General features: G+C 40.0%; 2 protein-coding genes and 1 long non-coding RNA gene across 6 annotated transcripts; 1 reads left to right on the plus strand and 2 right to left on the minus strand.

Moving 5' to 3' along the window:
- Positions 1 to 517: 517 nt before the first annotated feature.
- LOC139191383 (uncharacterized) lies at positions 518 to 10,367 on the plus strand. Of its 4 annotated transcripts, XR_011575423.1 has the most exons (6): positions 518 to 938; positions 1,614 to 1,943; positions 2,517 to 2,666; positions 2,765 to 2,877; positions 9,265 to 9,643; positions 10,168 to 10,367. It is a non-coding gene; the product is annotated as an uncharacterized lncRNA (long non-coding RNA). The 4 variants fall into 4 exon arrangements; XR_011575420.1 differs by lacking the exon at positions 10,168 to 10,367 and having other exon boundaries at positions 9,265 to 9,893; XR_011575421.1 differs by lacking the exon at positions 10,168 to 10,367 and having other exon boundaries at positions 2,797 to 2,877; positions 9,265 to 9,893.
- On the minus strand, positions 9,989 to 13,360 carry LOC114820938 (receptor-like protein EIX2). The gene is made up of 2 exons (XM_070812202.1): positions 10,361 to 13,360; positions 9,989 to 10,227 (listed from the first exon to the last, which is right to left on the minus strand). The coding sequence occupies exon 1, from the start codon at positions 12,185 to 12,187 to the stop codon at positions 10,418 to 10,420; it is 1,770 nt and encodes a 589-aa protein (XP_070668303.1). The 5' UTR covers positions 12,188 to 13,360; the 3' UTR covers positions 9,989 to 10,227; positions 10,361 to 10,417.
- Positions 12,222 to 13,262, minus strand: LOC139191265 (receptor-like protein EIX1). Its single transcript, XM_070811842.1, has one exon. It carries the CDS (start codon positions 13,260 to 13,262, stop codon positions 12,222 to 12,224), a length of 1,041 nt encoding a protein of 346 aa, XP_070667943.1.
- Positions 13,361 to 13,594: the final 234 nt, after the last annotated feature.

Below are 13,594 nucleotides of genomic sequence, written 5' to 3' on the forward strand. Positions count from 1 at the left end.
AATCGAAAATGTTTAAGACATCCAATTGGGTTCAAAGAAATTAATAAATACTTTGTTATATAAGAAACAATGAAATTTTATCTTGATAATTAAATAGACAAATAGTTTGGAATTGAATTGAATTATGGTAAGGATGATCTATGAATCGAGAATTACAAAACAGACGGTTGGAACGTTGAAGTTCGATGAGGAGTGAGCCCCACACCTAATCCCTATTTTTTTTTTTAAAGGGAAAGTTTTTGCATAAATGGTTTGTATATATATAATACCTTTTAGCAAAACAAATTATCAAATGAAAAATGAATAATTTGGTTTTCAGCCGCAAAATAAAATCATGAACAACCAATTTTAATTTAAAAAATAAAAAAATAATTTTTTTCCCACTTCTTTTCATATATTATACTAGAAAAAGCCTTGAGAAATATACTTTTTATATTTTTAAATATTTTTTTTATGAGAGGAAAAAGAGAGAAGGAGAGAGAATGAGTTTACATAGCATTGATAAAGTAACATAGCTGTGAGGTTTGAAAAAAGAAAGTAAAAATTTGTTTGTACAAAATTACTTTAACGCTCACATTGTTTTTTTTTAATTTTTTTTTTCAGTTTTGTATTAAAAAGTATATTAGTAATTTTATTAGTAATTTTTTTTCAATTTTGTAAAAATATAATTTTTCGTTAAAATAAACAGTACTGTGGGTTTTCCGTTAAACTCCCTTTAGATTTCTCAAAAACATTTGTGTTTGAATCTGGTAAATTATAAAATAAAGAAAAAACCTATTTTGCTCCCAATGCCATCTTCTACTTTCTTCCCCTCCCAACAATGAAAAACCCTCAAAAACCAAAAGGCTGGTGAGGAGGACGACCATGGTGGCCACTGCATTGCTGCCTACTTCCTCTTTACTGCTGATTACGGCCCCGAGCCCAACGCTCTCGATCCTGTAAGTTCCTGTTTCTTCCCGCAATTTCATCTTCAGAAATCAAACTTTGATCTTGTTACAAAAAGGGTAGCGAGAAAATCAAAACTTAATCTCTTGGTTCACAATTTAATTTCTCAGACTTGCAATTCGAGCTCACAAATTTTGGGGTCTTTCCATTTCGTGTTCGATTTACAATTGTTAGTTGTAGAATGAATGTGGGTTGTGTAACTGGACTAGTTTGGTATACTTTGTTTTCGCTTTTCAACGATTTTGTTCATGTCTTTTTAGCAAAATGATAATGCGAGTGAGGTTTTGGTTAGTTTTCTCTGCTTGTGTAGTTACCACTCTGTAATTACAAATGTTTTGGTATTTGATTGTCTACGACGAAGCCAAGGTTGCGATTGTAAAAAGCTGTAGAAAATGTGATTTAGGAATGCTCTTGGACTGCAATTCTGTGTAGATTGTTGAGCACTTTCTTTTTTCTTCCCTGAATGTAGAGAGGAGCATTTTTAATGAGTTAGGAACGACGTATTTTGCCAAAATTGGTAGTTTAAGGTACTTAAAGTACCTGAACCTAGTAACTCTACTTGCATGACCAATAACAAGAACAAAACTGAAAAAAAAAACTTGGTAAATCCTTGATTGCTGTTTTATCTGCATTTGTTATCGTCGCTTACAGTTTTCTTTCGCTTGCAGTTCATTGATGCTGAAACGATGGTTTCTCCAACAATTTTTGCCCGTCGTAGTTTGTCTTATCTCATGAGTGACAAGCCTCAGGAACCTCTCAACGATGCAATGCAAGCACAAGTAGTTTCCCCAGTTTGGCACCTTGTATCTTATCTTCAGGGTGCTGCCCTTTCGGCCATTCAGATGCTGACAGATTCTTGCTTGGAAGGACAACTTTCTAATGATGATGGTACTGAGTTGGCACGGTTGGCTTCACAAAGTTTACAATCTGAACCCTGAGAGCGACCAAATCCAAAGTCATTAGTTGCTTCTTTGACTCCTCTTCAGAAAGAGACTGAGGTTAGTTCTCTCCTCTGTTTCTCTAATTAAGCATTATATTCCCAACTTTACCTGGGGAGCATAGTTTAACTGTTTAAAATCTTCACACAATTGTTTCTAGGTCTATATTTTGGGGCAGTCTTGTAAGCAATATATTCATATGTTATCTTCTTTTCACTGGACTCAATCTGAGCTATTTGTGTAAGCTCGTATCTAACTATTGACCGATTCATTAGTTGTATTAATACTGAACCTTGTACCAAGCAGAAATATTTGAAAACTTGGGAAAAGGACATGACTTTAATTTGTTATTAGTGAGGACTTGAGAGAGCTACACCTTTGTTTAGTGCCTTTCATGGTGAATGATACTCTATAAAATATCAATCTCTTATGCCCCAAATTTGAGGGTAGTTAACTACAAGGGTTTTCAGTGATACCATACCTGTTGGGTGCCAATTAGAAGCACTCTGATCTACACCATCGTAGTAGTTTAATCATATATAGATATAGTAGTTTAATCATATATAGATGCTTAACATGATGCTGGTAGCTGTATCCTGGACCTCCTTTATTTCTTTTTGCTTACCTCTGCAGGTTCCTTCTTTTGTTTTGATGGGTATCCCACATGGTACCTTCTGGTCTTCTCTTTCACAACTCGGTGATGCCTGCTCAAGAAGGGATTTGACCACTATACATGAGATCCTAGAGAATATCGGCTATAAAGACGATGGAATGACAAATGAGGTTCTTTATTTTGTTTAATTAATGAAGAACTAGCTAATAAGTTGTGTTGTGTATATATATATATATATAGCCTTCTCAATAGTTACGTTCCACTGCAGTGCTCGTTCAAATGTGGACTGACCAAATGCAGGAATCATAAGATTCAAAGAAAAGGGGGGATTCTGCTTTTAAGCACTAGGACATCAGAATCACAATTGAGTGTCATTCACAGGTTCTTATTATGATACTTGTGGGAAATTCTGAGTAGAGGTTTGATAAGAGTTGCGTTCATACCGATCTCCGAATTTGGCCTTCAAGAGGATGTTCTTTATCTGACCTGTTAAAATAAATTACCAAACACAGCTTTGTACGGAATTTTTGTTTGGCATTAGATTTCCGTCAGAACACTATCGTTACATTTTATCTTCTGATTCATGATAGGAAGAATTGAAGAAATGAAATTGGTAGTTTAAGATATTTTTAATCAGTCAGGAACGGTGTACAACAACAACAACAACAACAAAGCCTTTTCCCACTAAGTGGGGTCGGCTATATGAATCCTAGAACGCCATTGCGCTTGGTTTTGTGTCATGTCCTCCGTTAGATCCAAGTACTCTTAAGTCTTTTCTTATAGTCTCTTCCAAAGTTTTCCTAGGTCTTCCTCTACCCCGGAGCGTCAGTAGGCCTTCTTTGCACATGTCCAAATCACCGGAACCGATTTTCTCTCATCTTTCCTTCAATTTCGGCTACTCCTACTTTACCTCGGATATCCTCATTCCCAATCTTATCCTTTCTCGTGTGCCCACACATCCCACGAAGCATCCTCATCTCCGCTACACCCATTTTGTGTACGTGTTGATGCTTCACCGCCCAACATTCTATGCCATATAACATCGCTGGCCTTATTGCCGTTCTATAAAAATTTCCCTTGAGCTTCAGTGGCCTACGACGGTCACACAACACGCCGGATGCATTCTTACACTTCATCCATCCAGCTTGTATTCTATGGTTGAGATCTCCATCTAATTCTCCGTTCTCTTGCAAGATAGATCCTAGGTAGCGAAAACGGTCGCTTTTTGTGATCTTCGCTAGATTGCTACGGTCATTAGTGTGGATAAGTATATAAATGGATAGAGATAGAAAAGCAAACACAAGATGTACGTGGTTCACCCAGATTGGCTACGTCCACGGAATAGAGGAGTTCTCATTAATTGTAAAGGGTTTACACAAGTACATAGGTTCAAGCTCTCCTTTAGTGAGTACAAGTGAATGATTTAGTACAAATGACATTAGGAAATATTGTGGGAGAATGATCTCGTAATCACGAAACTTCTAAGTATCGGAGTGTGGTATCGTCTTGACTTGCCTTATCTGTCTCATAGGTAGATGTGACATCTTCTCTGGAAGTACTCTTCCTCCATCCAGGGGTGGTATCTTTAACTGGTGGAGATGCACAAGGTAATGTATCAATTTCACTTGAAGCTTACTTGTAGTTTCAGGCTTGGTCAAGCGCGATACAAACCATGTAGTAGGAGTCCCCCGAGTCGCCGAGCTAGGGGATCTGCTGAAAGAGGTGACAGACAAGGTAAGCAATCAGAACTCCGGCTGATTGTTCACATTCTCCCTATCTTGCAGGCAGCATGAAGGATAAAGAGAAGAAAAATGAGAAGAAATGATATGAGATACTTTTGCTTTTGAAGAAGTAACTTTCCACAGGCTTATTCTTGAACTGAGCTGGAGGGTTTTCTGGTTTCCTCCAGAGTATAAGGCCGATTGAAGAATTTGAGGGTCAAAACAAGTCCATCAAATCTAGAGTACGTTCGACCCTGCTGATATGGGATACTTTTGCTTTTGATAGAGTAATGGATGTATCGGCACGTGTGCTGTTACGCTTGTCTCCACATGCTTCCTTGTATCCTTCTCACTTGCCCTATATGTTCCTCAGGCAGATGCGGTATCTTCCCTGGGAGCATAAGATGTTGAAGATGAGTACTCGAGATGAATGCCAGGTAAGTAATCAGGTAAGGGGTTCCAGGCAGTCAGTTCCTAGCTGGAAGCTTGATTCTAAGTGTTGACTGATTGCTCTCTTTCTCCTTGTCTTGCAGGTAAGAACAAGGCCAAAGGAAAAGACAGGGAAAAAGCATGATATGGGATACTCTTGCTTTTAACCCTGATGATATGAGATATTCTTGCTCTAGTATAGCTTGTTTGCAGAGGTATTATCGGGGGAAAAGAAAGCTGAATATTTCGAAAGGCTTCGTTGGGAGTGCCCTCTCAGATATGAGTAAGGGTTGAGCATTTTTGCAGGTCTGCCTGTCCGTTGGGGATGAAGGTCGACATATATAGGAGTCTCCCTAACAACAAGTAGTAATGCTATTCCTTTACCCTGCTTGGTCATAGCACGGTAGTTGGAGCTGCCAGCTTCACATGTTTTAACTCTGTCAGAGCACTTTGAAAAAGTGGTCTGTGGTATCTGGAAAACTGATGTTGCGTGTGAAGATTACAGACAAGCTTTATCCAAGGAGACCCGGCTCTTGAAGTTGGGAAAATGGTGCCTCTTCGGTTTTCGAACAAGCAATCCTATCGGGGATCTGGCTCTTGAGATTCGGAGAACGATGCCTCTTTGATTTTTGAGAAAGCAATCATGCTGGGGGTCTGGCTCTCGAGATTCAGAGAGCGGTGTCTCTTCGATTTTTGAGAAAGTAATCATGTTGGGAGTCTGGCTCTCGAGATTCGGAGGACGGTACCTCTTCGATTTTGGAGCAAGCAATCTTGTTGGGAGTGTTTTCTCGAACATGAGTAAAGGTTGGGCATGTTTGCTAGTCTACCTTGCCACGAAGCACAGAGGTTGACACACAGGGACTTTCCAATTATCCAGCAATGGTACTGTTCCTTTACCCTCTCTTCGATTTTTTAGAAAGTAGTCATGTTGGGAGCCTGGTTCTCGAGATTCGGAGGACGGTGCCTCTTCGATTTTGGAGCAAGCAATCTTGTAATCTTGTTGGGAGTGTTTTCTCGAATGTGAGTAAAGGTTGGGCATGTTTGCTAGTGTACCTTGCCACGAAGCACAGAGGTTGACACACAAGGACTTTCCAATTATCCAGCAGTGGTACTGTTCCTTTACCCTTGTGGGTAATAATATGGTAGCTAGACCTTCAAAATTTATGTGTTTAAACTTTGTTAGTGCTGTTTCTTTGCTATTCGTTTACCCTTCTTGGTCAGAGCGATGTAGTGGGAGCTGCAAGCTTCACGTGCTTAACTTTGGCAGAGAACTTTGGCAAAGTTATCTGTGGTACCCATAAGCTACTGTTGCGTGTGAGAAGTGGGTGATTGAACAGAGATTCATGTGCTTTCTACTTCACCAGAAGTCTTCGACAGAATGCCCATAATTTCCGCAAAGCTGAGTGTGCGTGGGACAGGTGCTGACAAGGCTGGAAAAGTAGGTGCCTCTTCGATTTCTGAGATCGGCCCTTATGGTCTCTGAGCAGCCCAGCTATTGAGAACGCAAGTGCCTCTTCGATTTCTGAGATCGGCCTTCGTGGTCTTTGAGCAGCCCAGCTTTTGAGAAAGCAAACGCCTCTTCGATTTCTGAGATCAACCCTCGTGGTCTCTGAGCAGCCCAGCTTTTGAGAAAGCAAACGCCTCTTCGATTTCTGAGATCAACCCTCGTGGTCTCTAAGCAGCCCAGCTTTTGAGAAAGCAAATGCCTCTTCGATTTTTTAGCAGGCGCCTCTTCGATTTCTGAAGCTCCGTCGAGTGCAGATTTTTATAGGGGCTGGCATTAAGTTCCAAAGCACACTTGAATCTCCACCAGTAGAAGCTCCATTTTTGCACTTCTAAGATCTTGATTTGTCCGACCTCTTCTCTATTCAACACCTTTGAAAATGTCTGGCCCCTCCGACCGTCGTTTTGACTTGAACCTTGTTGAAGAGGCAGCCCCGCCTTCTCCAGACAACATATGGCGCCCATCCTTCGTCTCCCCTACTGGTCCTCTTACCGTTGGGGATTCCGTGATGAAGAATGATATGACCGCTGCGGTGGTGGCCAGGAACCTTCTCACTCCCAAAGATAACAGACTACTTTCCAAACGGTCTGATGAGTTAGCTGTTAAGGATTCTCTGGCTCTCAGTGTTCAGTGTGCAGGTTCTGTGTCTAATATGGCCCAACGCCTATTTGCTCGAACCCGTCAAGTTGAATCATTGGCGGCTGAAGTGATGAGTCTCAAACAGGAGATTAGAGGGCTCAAGCATGAGAATAAACAGTTGCACCGGCTCGCCCATGACTATGCTACAAACATAAAGAGGAAGCTTGACCAGATGAAGGAATCTGATGGTCAGGTTTTACTTGATCATCAGAGATTTGTGGGTTTGTTCCAAAGGCATTTATTGCCTTCGTCTTCTGGGGCTGTACCGCGTAATGAAGCTCCAAATGACCAACCTCTGATGCCTCCTCCTTCTAAGGTTCTGTCCGGTACTGAGGCTCCGAATGATCCCCCTCCGGTGCCTTCTCTTTCTGAGGCTCTACCGACTGCTGAGACTTTTCCTAAGCAACCTTTGTGAAGGCTCCCTCTTGTTTGTTTATTTTGACTCGTGTATATGTACATATTTGTAGCTTATCGGGGATATCAATAAATAAGCTTTCCTTCATTTCAACATATTGTGTTAAATACACCAAAGTCTTCTTCGCTAAGTTCTTTGAATTTTCTTTTGTTGAAGCTTGTATGTTGAAGTTTTGTGAGTGAAGCATGTAGGTTGAGGTAGTGTTCCCTTAATTTCCCGAGTGAGGAAAACTTCTCGGTTTGAGACTTGGAAAATCCAAGTCACTGAGTGGGATCGGCTATATGAATCTTAGAACGCCATTGTGCTCGGTCCTGTGTCATGTCCTTCGTTAGATCCAAGTACTCTAAGTCTTTTCTTAGGGTCTCTTCCAAAGTTTTCCAAGGTCTTCCTCTACCCCTTCGGCCCTGAACCTCTGTCCCATAGTCGCATCTTTTAATTGGGGCGTCAGTAGGCCTTCTTTGCACATGTCCAAACCACCGTAACCGATTTTCTCTCATCTTTCCTTCAATTTCGGCTACTCCTACTTTACCCCGGATATCCTCATTTCTAATCTTATCCTTTCTCATGTGCCCACACATCCAACGAAGCATCCTCATCTCCGCTACACCCATTTTGTGTACGTGTTGATACTTCACCGCCCAACATTTTATGCCATACAGCATCGCCGGCCTTATTGCCGTCCTATAAAATTTTCCCTTGAGCTTCAATGGCATACGGCGGTCACACAACACTCCGGATGCACTTCTCCACTTCATCCATCCAGCTTGTATTCTATGGTTGAGATCTCTATCTAATTCTCCGTTCTTTTGCAAGATAGATCCTAGGTAACGAAAACGGTCGCTCTTTGGTATTTCTTGATCTCCGATCCTCACCCTAACTCGTTTTGGCCTCCATTCGCACTGAACTTGCACTCCATATATTCTGTCTTTGATCGGCTTAGGCGAAGACCTTTAGATTCCAACACTTCTCTCCAAAGGTTAAGCTTTGCATTTACCCCTTCCTGAGTTTCATTTATCAACACTATATCGTATGCGAAAAGCATACACCAAGGAATATCATCTTGAATATGTCCTGTTAACTCATCCATTACCAACGCAAAAAGGTAAGGACTTAAGGACGAGCCTTGATGTAATCCTACAGTTATGGGAAAGCTTTCGGTTTGTCCTTCATGAGTTCTTACGGCAGTCTTTGCTCCTTCATACATATCTTTTATAGCTTGGATATATGCTACTCGTACTCCTTTCTTCTCTAAAATCCTCCAAAGAATGTCTCTTGGGACCCTATCATACGCTTTTTCCAAATCTATAAAGACCATGTGTAAATCATTTTTCCCATCTCTATATCTTTCCATCAATCTTCGTAAGAGATAGATTGCCTCCATGGTTGAGTGTCCTGGCATGAACCCGAATTGGTTGTCTGAAACCCGTGTCTCTTGCCTCAATCTATGCTCAATGACTCTCTCCCAGAGCTTCATTGTATGACTCATTAGCTTAATACCCTTATAGTTCATGAAATTTTGTACGTCGCCCTTATTCTTGTAGATAGGCACCAAGTCTCCAAGGTCTTCCCAAAATTTCTCCTTCGAACTCGTATCCAACCCTACTTGAGGTGCGTACGCACTAATCACATTGATAAGTTCTTGTCCAATTACAATCTTGATTGCCATGATTCTATCTCCTACCCTCTTGACATCTACAACATCTTGTGTCAAGGTCTTGTCCACGATGATGCCAACACCGTTTCTCGTTCTATTTGTGCCCGAATACCAAAGTTTAAACCCTGAGTTTTCTAGATCCTTTGCCTTACGACCAACCCACTTAGTTTCTTGTAGGCACATAATATTTATCCTTCTCCTCACCATAACTTCCACTACTTCCATAGATTTTCCCGTTAAGGTTCCTATATTCCACGTTCCTAAACGCATTTTGCTCTCTTGAACTCTACCATTCTGTCCTAACTTCTTCACTCTCCCTCGTCTAATAGGATCAAAGTACTTCTTTTGTGTGTCCCTGCTTTCTCCGCATTTGTTATCGTTGCTAGCAGTTCTATTTCGCTTGCAGTTCATTGGAGTTGGAACAATGGTTTCTCTAACAATTTTTGACCGGCGTAGTTTGTCTTATCTCATGAGTGACAAGCCCCAGGAAGCTATAAAAGATGCAATGCAAGCACAAGTAGTTTCCCCAGTTTGGCACATTGCATGTTATCTTCAAGCTGTTGCCCTTTCGGCCCTTGGAATGGATGGTGAAATTGAAGCAGGACTTAAGGAGGGTACTATGCTTGAATCCAAAATGAGCAAAGCAGCTGGATAGAAGTGAAACTCTAGGCCGCTCGACCAGGTGCCTAGCTTGCCACTTCTCTCGGTCTGGCTCTCAGCTTATATAGCCGTCGATCGATCATAAGGTTTAAAACCACTAGAGCCAAAGCTTCATCATTTCCACGGTATTAGATTTTGTCATTTTCCAGCAGCATATATTGTATTTGAATTGTTTATTTGATTTGATTTCCCGTGCGTCAAATGATTCGAGTATATGAATTACTTTGACAAAATAGAAAGAAAAAATAGAAAGTTGTAAAAAAAAACACTGGTAGGGAGGATGTCATTCATAAGCTTGTAATTTGTGTGCAGAAAGCATATAGGATTCCTGGTGTATCATTTCTAATGAAAAATAATAGTAATTAGTTTGTTAAACGTCGTCTGATCATTGATAGACATATGCACAAGACTGCAACCAATCCATTGAACTAAAATTTACGATGAACAAAACAATCATATGCAGTCCTGAATTAACTGAATATCTTTAGTTTATATCATGAATCAAAACATATACTGCAGAAAGGTCTTGATAACGTAAACATAAACATAAACTTCTTACAAACAATTAACACTAACAAATCATCTGTCAATGAGATTTAGTAGTAAAGTTCTTTATTATGACAACTCAATACTTTGAAAACTTGTACAGATAATGATCCGTGGAAGCTCTTTCAGTGAAGTGAAGCCGTCTACACTGTCTCAGAAGATGCTGTAGATTAAAATAAACAAGCACATGTAGTTAAGTTTTGAAGAAGACAGTGAAATTAATCCGAATGACTTTACGAATAGATGCATGCATATTGCTTAATTTAAGAAAGACAAATAAAATCACATTTACATACCATTGCTTAACTGAAGTGCTGCTTGATTGAAATCACCCTCACATAAAACCAATCATTCTAGACATTCAAGAACCTGAAGTACGAGTATCTCCATGGCCTCACAAAAATCAGACTGCCACAAACTCCCCAAAATCCAACAACAAAGCCAAGCGCCATGCTGACGTAAAATCCCCATGTTATAGGCTCATCCTTTTCTTCTTCGTTGCTCGAGATCGGAGTTTCGTGTTGATCACCACACATCTTTGGAAGTGGAGGTCCGCACAGCTGAGGATTTCCAGCATAATCAGAGGGATCAAAACTTTGGAGCTGAGTGCCAGTTGGAATTTTGCCAATAAAGTTGTTGTATGACAAGTCTAAGACACTAAGACCGTATATCTGAGCAAGGCTTGTTGGAATTCTGCCATCTATCTGGTTTCTTGACAAATCAAGGGCATCCAATGATTGCAACTTTCCAATCTTTGCAGGTAACTCACCTGTCAATCCGTTTCTCGACAGGTTTAAAGAAACTAAACCAACAAGATCCGTGATTTCACTTGGAATCTCCCCCGTTAATCTATTACTCGAGAAATCAATTCTCTTCACAAGTCCCAAAGTGTTTTTGTACGAGTACATTCTTCCCTTCCATATAAATGTTGCATCATCCATATAATTAAGCGTATAGATAGTATCATCTCTTGTGTACAAATGTCGAAGGGTCGGAGATGAGTTTCCCTTCTGTGCCAAAACAGTAAAATTGCTGAGGCATTTTGGTATTGTTCCAGAGATGTTATTCGCAGACACATCCAAGTTTTGAATGTTTGTTAGACAACATAGTTCAGATGGCATGCTTCCGTTGAAGTTATTAGAGGAAAGCATCAGGACAACCAATTTCTGAAGGCTAACCCCTAACCATTTTGGAATGGGTCCTGATAATTGATTGTATCCAACATCAAGAACTTTTAAACTGGTGCAATTCTTGAAGGATGAAGGAAACTCGCCAACAAATCTGTTGCTTCTTAATTTTAATGTTTCCATGCGATATAGTGAGCCCACCGTGGATGGAATTTTGCCGGAAAAAGCATTGTAACTCAAATCAAGCATGACTAGATGGTCAAAATGTGTCCAGCATTGCGGAAGCTCTCCGGAGAGATTGTTGTTTGAGAGATTAAGAAACATTAAACTCTCGTATGCTTCACACAAGATAGAAATTGACCCTGAAATGTTGTTATCAGAGAGATCCAAATATGACGCATGCGATAGAGTTGAGGGAATTGGACCTTCGATTTGGTTCGAACTCAAATATATTTGAGGGTAATATGTAAAATTCATTGTCGAACTTGCAAACATTTCTCCAATTTGGTTATTGGAAAGAACGATAAATCTCGCGTAACGAGTCGTACCCCAAAACCAGCTTGGAAGGATATCCACAATTCCAGCATCAGAAATATCGAGGAATGAATACTCATTCTGAGTTTGAAGCCATTTTGGAAAATACGGACCCATTTTGCAAGACCCCAAAGCTATAGACATCAATTTAAATGGAGGAACCCAATTAGAATTGAAGCTTAAAACTAGCGAGTTAGAGGACAAATCCAAAACCTGTAATCTGGAGAGTTGAGAGAAATGGGTTTCCGAAACCACACCTTCCAGATCATTCGTACCTAAGTCCATATACTCCAGATTAGACAGTTGCCCAATACTTTCAGGTATTGTTCCACTCAATTGATTTCTATAGAGAGATAATCCTTTCAACGATGAAAAGTTTGTAAGATTAGGAATTGATCCAGAAAGATGATTGTCATAGAGGTACAGAGACTCTAATGAGTTTTGAACACATGTAGACAACATTTGAACAAACTCGGAAAACTGTCCACTCAGACTATTATTGCCAAGGTCCAGTGATTAAGCTGGAAAAAGAATGCGGATTCACCGCGTCAAATTTGTTATCAGAGAGAGATAGATAGACAAGAGAGGTCAAGTTTTCAATGACACTGGGAATTAAACCAGTTAAACTACTGTTATCGAGGCCAAGAAAGACAAGGCTAGCATTGTAGTTTGACAACCATAAATATATTGAAGGAGAAGTGCATTGGTTGTCAGAGAGGTCAACAGAAGCAAGAGATTTTGAAGAATTTATGTTAAAAAGAGTACTGGAATGGATTACAGGAGAAGGAAGGCCACACCCCTGTAACGTCAAGTTTGTAAGTTTAGGGAGCTTACTAACTATTTCCAGCCAGTCATGAGCATTATTGAGATTGGTGCTACTCAGATCCAAATATGTTAAAGAAGAAAGAAGAGGGAGCCATGATTTCAGATTTTCTACACTGTTAAAGTCATTCCAACTGAGATCAAGATATTGCAAGTGGGTAAGGTTTCCAACTTGACTTGGAAATCGACCACCAAAAGAAGCAGAAGAGAGATCGAGGTGTCTTAAATTAAAAAGAGAACCAATGAAATATGGAAGTCGGGTCCCATTGAAGTTTATCCATGAGAGGTCCAAATATTTCAAACGCTGCAACTCAATCAATTTAGGACTCATCTTCTTACCTTGCAAAAAATAATTGATGAACTGCGGGTCTCCTTTCTGTTGATGTGAGTAAGATACACTCAAGGGATACCACCCAAGATGAAGTTGAGTAACATGGTTGGTTCGGTTGCTGCAGTGGACGCCGACCCATTTGCAACAATCTTGCTTGTGTTCTTCTCTTCCCCACGAAGAGAGGAGATTGTAGGGATCCACGAGGCCGTGCTTGAAAGCAAGGAGTGCTTCTCTTTCCCTCTCAAAGCACCTCACCACTCCTTCCGAAGAAATATTTTTGAATCCAAGGGAAAGGGAAGGGTTGACAGCACATTGCAGTAAAGTGAACACCACAATTAAAGCACGAAAGAGTTTCTTCAAGCACCTGATTCTGTCACCCTCCATCTTAATTCAACTAAATCAACCAAGAGACAATTGAAGCACGAAAGAGTTTCTTTAGGATTTTGATTTTGGAGCAAAAGGAAAGCTGCGCAAGTGTAGTTCAAAATGAACGGAGAAAAGTATAAATAAAATATATAATAATTGTGAAAAATATTTATACAAGAAAGATTATATTCAAACAACCCAAATTACTGCTTTCTCACTTTTTTAATTTTTTAATATTTTCTACACACCATTATAATTTGATAGAAAAATATTAAAAAATTAAAAGACACTAGTTGATACTTAATTTAAGGCACTAGTTGATACTTTATTTCCCACCTCCTTAATTTAAG

Source organism: Malus domestica, chromosome 14 (genome assembly GCF_042453785.1).
Source record: "Malus domestica chromosome 14, GDT2T_hap1".
NCBI lineage: Eukaryota > Viridiplantae > Streptophyta > Magnoliopsida > Rosales > Rosaceae > Malus > Malus domestica.